We start from the raw sequence: 7,306 nt of genomic DNA, 5'->3' as shown, positions 1-7,306 counted from the left end.
CCTCCCCTTCCCCCCTCCCTCTCTCCCCTTCCCCCCTCCCTCTATCTCCTCCCTCCTCCCCCTCCCCCCTCCCCATCTCTCCTCCCCCTCCCCCCATCTCTCCTCCCCCTCCCCATCTCTCCTCCCCCTCCCCCTCCCTTTCTCTCCTCCCCCTCCCTCTCTCTCCTCCCCCTCTCTCCTCCCCCCTCCCCCTCCCTCTCTCTCCTCCCCCTCCCTCTCTCTCCTCCCCCCTCCCTCTCTCCTCCCCCCTCCCTCTCTCTCCTCCCCCTCCCCCTCCCTCTCTCTCCTCCCCCCTCCCCCTCCCTCTCCTCCCCCCTCCCCTCCCTCTCCTCCCCCCTCCCCTCCCTCTCCTCCCCCCCTCCCCTCCCTCTCCTCCCCCCTCCCTCTCCTCCCCCTCCCCTCCCTCTCCTCCCCCCTCCCTCTGTCTCCTCCCCCCTCCCCCTCCCTCTCTCCTCCCCACTCCCCCTCCCTCTCTCCTCCCCACTCCCCCTCCCTCTCTCTCCTCCCCCTCCCTCTCTCTCCTCCCCCTCCCCCTCCCCCTTCCTCTCTCTCCTCCTCCCTCCCCCTTCCTCTCTCTCCTCCCCCTTCCTCTCTCTATTTCTCCCCCTAAATCTCTCCCCCCTCAATCTCTCTCTCTCTCCCCCTCTCTCTTATCTCCACCCCCCTCTCTCCCTCATTTGCTTCTCACTCCCTCTTCCTCTCCCCTCCCTCTCTCCTAATTCTCCTTTTATCTCTGCCCCACTCACATGTCATTGTCTCCCTTCTCCCTGGGGTCTCTTTGTTGGATGGGGGAAGGGGGCAGCTAGGGAAGCCCAGAGTATGGAAATGAACCCCTTACAGGCTAGAGAGTCCTGCAACACCTTGCGGTGCAAAATAATATATGGATTGATATAAAGCAATGTAATAACGTGCAGGGTGATATAACAACACGTAGAGAGATATAACCACGCAGATATAGAATAACACGCAGAGCTATAATAACACGCAGAGAGATATAATAACGCGCAAAGAGATATAATAACGCGCAGAGATATATAATAACGCGCAGAGATATAATAACGCGCAGAGAGATATAACATGCAGAGCGATATAATAACACACAGAGTGATATAATAACATGCATAAAGATATATCACGCAGATAGATATAATATAATCTATCTATGTATCTACCAATCAATAATTATAATAACAGACTGTCTGTAGGTGGGTTTGCTGGCTATGCATCTTAACCCTGGCTGTGCTCAAAGCTGTGACAATGCAGCAAGCTTAAGCCTATAGGGAACCATGTTTATGGTTTTGAAGCAAAAGGTGGCACTGTGTGCTCATTTGCATGTAATTCCCCAGAATCCCTTGCTGCAGTGGAAGTGCTGTGTGCTGGATGATAATGGTGAAAGGCGAGGTTGCAGACCTGCCTAAGACATGCAAATCAGCATACAGTAATATTTCCATTTGCTATATGCTTTGCTGTGGAGGGTTTTTGTCACTTTTTTTACCCACCATAACTTAACTAAGTATGGTAAAACCTATCTATCATATATCTATGTATCTCGCTCTACATATCTATCTATCTCGATCTATCGATCTATCTCTATATCTATATCTCTATCTCTATATATCTATCTTCAACCCTTGTCAATCCACTTCTGGATGAAGGCCTCCAAAATGATCTCCCAGGTACTGCGGTTACAGCCTCTCTTCTCCACGTGGCTCCAACACATTTTCTGATTTCATCCTCCCCTCTTACTTTTGGTCATCTTGGTCTTTTACTTTCCCTTGGAGTCCAGCGGAGTGCCATTTTTTTCCAACAATGGTAATTTCTTCTTGCAATATGTCTTGCCCACCACAATCTTAAGTTCTTCCCTCTTGTGATAATGTCGCAGACATTTGTTTGGTTTCAAACCCATTCATTATTTCCCTGTATCTTCAGGTAGTACCAAGCATACATCTCTCCTTACTTCTTTGTGGTGTCTGAAGCCTCTGAATTATCTTCACATTTAGGGTCCAAGTTTCACATCCATATGTGAGCACGGGCAGAATACACGGGTCAAACACTTTCTTCTTGATGCACCATGGAAGGCTCCCTTGAAATATTGTCTTGTTTCCTCCAAATGCGCTCCATCCCATCTTCATTCTCCTATTGATTTTATTCCAAAGGCTCCCATCCATTGTTACTTACCGGCCAAGGTTGATATAGCCTCTTCTAATTCTATTTCGTTTATTTTATATATATTTATCTCTCTGTCTCTACAGAAACGGGCGTATAAGAGTTACGTGAAGGCTCTCCCAGGCCTGAAGAAGATCGGGATCACCTCTGTCGTTCTGCGGAAAACAATTGGCTCCTTGGAGTTGGCCTGTGGAATCGTCCTGACGCTGGTCCCCGGGCGACCCAAGGACGTGGCAAACTTCCTCCTCCTTCTGCTGGTTCTCATCGTTCTGTTCTTTCACCAGCTAGTGGGTGACCCCCTCAAACGTTACGCCCACGCCTTGGTCTTTGGGATTCTGCTCACTTGCCGCCTCCTTGTGTCCCGCCAGCTGGAGGACGAGCCTTCTGAGAAGAGGGGGATCCGGGGGAGTGGCGGAGATCTCCCCCGACAGCCCAGCAAGATGAAGGTGTCTTAGTTGGGGTAATACCCCCGCAAAACAATTTGAAGACCCTTTTTTATTCAATAAAAAGTTGTTTATTTTAGAACTTTTGTTGAAGGTTTTGCAAACAAAATGAAACAGGAAGTCACTGTGATAATGTCACTTATGAACAGGAAGTTGCAGCTATTATAGACCTCCATTTAATTTCCCGTGACGGTCAGTTCATCCTATATACCAGGGGTGCGCAAATTTACCTTCATGCGCCTCCCTTTCTCCTCTCCCCTCTGGCTCGCACCCCCACTCCCCCTGCACGGCTTCTGCATCAAATGACGTCTCGGGGGTCATGTGACGTCACATGACCCTGCAACATCATTTGACGCCGGTTGCCTTGGAGACGCGTTGCTAAACCAAGATAAGTAGTTACAGAGGTTCGCGCGATCCCATGCATTTATTTTACATGCCTTTGGGGAAGCACGGGGCCTCTGTAACAGCCGCGCCCCCCCCCCCCCCGCCCCCACTTTGCGCACCCCTGCTATATACTGTATCAGCAATATATAATGTAACTAAATGATCAAGCACTTTGATTGGCTCAGCCTGTTGCCATGGATACCGCGAACTGCCCCACAGCTGTTGGGATGTTCCATTCAACCACAATGTATGGGGAGAGAATTGCTCACTTTAACATTCCTATAACTCCTCCTATTGCTCCATATAACTTCTCCCTATAACTCTTCCCATTGCCCCATATAACCTCATCTTATAACTCCTCCTATTGCTCCAAATAACCTCTCTCTATAGCGCCTCCTATTGCTCCCTATAACTGCTATTGCACCATATAATCGCTTCCTATAACTCCTATTACTCTATATAACCCCTCCCTATAACTTCTCCTATTGCCCCATATGACTTCTCCCTATAACTGCTATTGCACCATATAACCGCTTCCTATAACTCCTCCTATTACTCTATATAACCCCTCCCTATAACTTCTCCTATTGCCCCATATGACTTCTCCCTATGACTGCTATTGTCCCATATAACCACTACGTATAACTCAATTTCAGACCCTTGTTGTGTTGTTGTGCTGTAAGGTATATATTAATCCCAGCCTGTAACAATATATACTGTACTTCAAAAAAAAGTCTGTCCTGCTGTGAAATTTCCTAAAAAGGTTAATTTGCCCGTTGGCCTGATATCACATTTTGTTTCCAGATTTAAAATAAATGTCCGTTTTCTTTTTGATAACTCTGAATGTGTGTGTTCTGTCTCCTCTGGTATTACTATAGACAGCCTACTACAGTATAGTATATCCAAAACCTCAATGTTGTTTCACAGTGATAGGATTAGTTTAATACTAGGGGGTTGTATACATTCTAGAGAGGGGTACATTTATTGTAGGTTTTTGAGACCCTTTAAAGTGTGAAAGTGGCATGTCTAAGGCTGAGTCCATGGTCAGCGCTTAGGCGCTGACCCGTGCTGAGGCGCGCTGACGCTTGTCAGTGAGCCCCTGCAGCCGCAATGAGAGCGCAGGCGTGCGGAGGCGTAGCACTTAAATTTTTTTGAGTTTTGGCGCTCACGAGAGCGCAGGGCCGGTCACGTGAGCGGTTCGCCCAATGAGGGCGAACCAGCTCCGTGACGTCACTGGCCCACCCCCCGACGGCGCGCAAACTAAGGCCAGGGAAAGCACCCGCTTTCCCTCAGCGCGCCTCCGCACGGCTGGAGTCACCATGGACTCAGCCTAAGGGGTCAGTCTGTCCTAGGACCAAAGTGTACTGATGGCAGTGCCGTTTTTTTTAAATATACATTTCTTTATTGTCGCGAGCATGGTTACAGAATACAATGAGCAAAACACAGTGAACATTCAAGTAAGCATAAGCTCAGCATATTACATTTATGTACAAATGTTAAGCTTTAAATGATAAAAAAATAATGATGATGGGGTGGGGCGAGAGAAAGAAGGAAGGACAGAAAGCGCTCTGCAGGTCCTCACATCTCGCCGCAGACTCAGCTCACAACACCTTATAGATCCTTTAATCCAGGGGGGCGCAAACTTTTCTCCCTGTGCCCCTCTGCCGGCGGTCCCCTCACTCCCGCGCCCCCCCCCCCAACCCCCACTTACCCACGCTCCGGCGTCATGACGTCACGTTGCCGTAGCAACGTGACGTCACATGACCTCGCAGCGTCATTTTGACGCCGCGTTGCCATGGCGACGCATGGAGGAAGCCGCCGGAGCCACGGTAAGTTAGGTTTACAGAGGTGGAAACAAAAAAAACAGCGCAAAACGCAAATAGTGAAGTAAATCAAAATATTATTGTATAAAAAGTAGGGATAAATATTCTGCGTACATCAAACAGCGAGATCATAAGCATTAAGTGTGCACAGCACACAAGTTACCACTCGACAAGTAGGGGTTCAGGAGTCAGGAACCACATTGTGGTATTATGTGGTTTTAACTATTTAGTTTAAATCTAAGGGTTACATGCAGTATTCACCTGCTTTTATAGGGTCTCCACTTACTCAGGAATCTATCTGTTCTTTTCATGTCTCCAAATGAGTCCAATTTTTCTCTCATAACTGCGAACAGATAAGATTCTAATTGTCTAATTCATGGGTGCACACACCTCTGGTGTTGCGCCCCCTGCCTGCTCTCCCCAGTGCTTGCGCCCCCCCCCTACCTTTGTGCCAGCGTCAAATGACGCCGCGGGGTCACTTGACACCGCATTGCCAAGGCAACGCGTCGCTCGAGGCCGGCTGAATCACGATAAGTTAGTTACAGAGGCCTCGCACGCCCCCCCCCCCAGCATTTAATTTAAATTCCTTGGGGAAGAGCGCAGGGCCTCTGCAACCGCCGCGTGCCCCCGAGTTTGCGCACCCCTGGTCTTAATTGTTGGAGCGTATGGTTTTAGCCAGATGACCAGAATCAGCTTGCGTGCCAGGAGGAGAATTGTTCCCACCGGTTGCGGCAAACTGACAGTTAAAGTCTTCCAGCCTTCCATATATCCCAATAACATTGGTTTAAAATTGTCTGGAAGCTTTGTTTTTAGCAGCTTGTTTAAATACCATTAGGTTTTAGACCAGAATTTCTTTATCTTTCTGCAGTACCACAGGCAATGTGAGATATTGGCGCTGGTACTGCCGCACTTTGTACACCCTCTCATAGAATCGTGTTGGAATTAGTTTAGTTGTGCTGGGCTAACCAATGCCCGGCTCAATGTCTTAATCTGCAGTTCCCTCAAATTGGCATCCCGAGTAATGGAACGGACACTCCCGTAGCCTCTGACCGGGACTTCTTGCTCGGTCAGATTAGGGACGTCCGCCTGCCACTTGACCAATAAGGGATTGCAGAGGCTCACAGTTGATTGATACTTTCTTTTTTTTCTAACCAAAATCTGTCGTTTTGAAAACATGAAGGTTTGTAAACTTTGTGAGCTGACACTTGGGAGGGGTCTGGTTTTATCTGGCGGTTCCCTTTGGGTGATGTCTTTGTGTGTTCAACAAGAGTTTGCACAGTTAAACCCCCTCTCTCCACCTCCCCTTATCTTCATTAACTCTCCGATAAGGATAGGGTGGGAGAAGGGTACAGAAAACACTTCCCTGTCACCCTGATATAGCCATGAACATGTTGAATTGTATGTGCAGTATGGCAACCAACAGGTTAACCTGTCCACGGTGAACTGCCACCTGCAGCAGCAGAGAAGGGGTTAACTTTTATGCTCAGTACATAATCAAATCATTAAGGAAACTGTCATGATAATGTCATGAGATATTGTATATTGTTAATCCCTCTGGGGCTTAAGGAGCTACAGTTTTAGGAAAATACAAATATGTGTGGTGTCTTTTCAGAAAAATCTGGGCTTCAAAAGGCTTGATTGAAGTTGGGTGGGAAAAGTACAGAGGGGGTTTGGTGTATGTTAACATATATTTGCAGGCCGAGTGTATATACAACTCATTTGAGGGACCTCTGAGTGGGTGAAGAGTGGGGCAGCTTGCGGGCTGTGTATAGATCCTTGATCCTGTAAGAGGGGATATTGTCCATTTGACAGACCTTTGCGGAGGTGAAGAGTGGGTGCGCTTGCGAGCGTCGGTATTAACCCTTGTCCCGTATGCAGTTTGCGTGCTAGCAGGGGGTCGTACGTGACAGAAACATTTGGGGTTCTATGTACTAATTTCATATTTGATTTGTTTTTGTGCTAAAAAGTCGTACAAACTTATATAAAATGTGCGCGGTCTGAGTGTTATGTGACTCATACATAATTAGTTATAGGCAATGATTTTTGGCGCATTCCGTCATGTTGAAAACCCGATTAATACAATTGGAATTAAAACATAATTATGTGTATTTTTATTTATTTATACCTAGTGTTAGTAAATATGTATAATTAGTGTCATTATTTATAACCTGTCTTGGTAAATATCAATTATTAGTGTCATTATGTGTAACTAGTGTTAGTAAATATCAATTATTAGTGTAACCCTCGCTGTCCTGCTTATAGGGAGATTGCATCTTGTACTGTTTGGCTACTCAGTATGGGTTACCCTGACTCAAGGTGCTGGATTGAGGCTGGGCGATGAGGCAGCAAGGATGGAAAATATTGGGCGCTGTAGCTGCTCCAAAGACCTCCACCCCAGTGTTTACAGAGGTTTAGATGCTTTGCATAGTACCACTGCCTTTCAATAAGTCTCCCCCTGAGAATCATGCTGCTGACCCCTGGGACTGGAAG

At 47.4% G+C, this 7,306-nt stretch overlaps 2 protein-coding genes across 2 annotated transcripts in view; one reads left to right on the top strand and one right to left on the bottom strand.

The window, feature by feature from the left end:
* Positions 1–1,756, bottom strand: part of LOC142467231 (uncharacterized) — a 9,772-nt gene extending 8,016 nt beyond the window's left edge. The window contains exon 1 of the mRNA XM_075572664.1: positions 1,747–1,756. Within this exon, the coding sequence (XP_075428779.1) occupies positions 1,747–1,756 (10 nt within the window). The remainder of the gene's footprint in view (positions 1–1,746) is intronic.
* Positions 1,757–1,873: 117 nt separating this feature from the next.
* On the top strand, positions 1,874–3,830 carry TMEM35A (transmembrane protein 35A). Its single transcript, XM_075572663.1, has 2 exons — positions 1,874–1,888; positions 2,001–3,830. The coding sequence occupies exons 1-2, from the start codon at positions 1,874–1,876 to the stop codon at positions 2,619–2,621; spliced, it is 636 nt and encodes a 211-aa protein (XP_075428778.1). The 3' UTR covers positions 2,622–3,830.
* The last annotated feature ends 3,476 nt before the right edge of the window (positions 3,831–7,306 follow it).

This window comes from Ascaphus truei, chromosome 16 (assembly GCF_040206685.1).
Source record: "Ascaphus truei isolate aAscTru1 chromosome 16, aAscTru1.hap1, whole genome shotgun sequence".
Lineage (NCBI taxonomy): Eukaryota > Metazoa > Chordata > Amphibia > Anura > Ascaphidae > Ascaphus > Ascaphus truei.
This window is presented reverse-complemented; position numbering and strand designations above follow the sequence as displayed.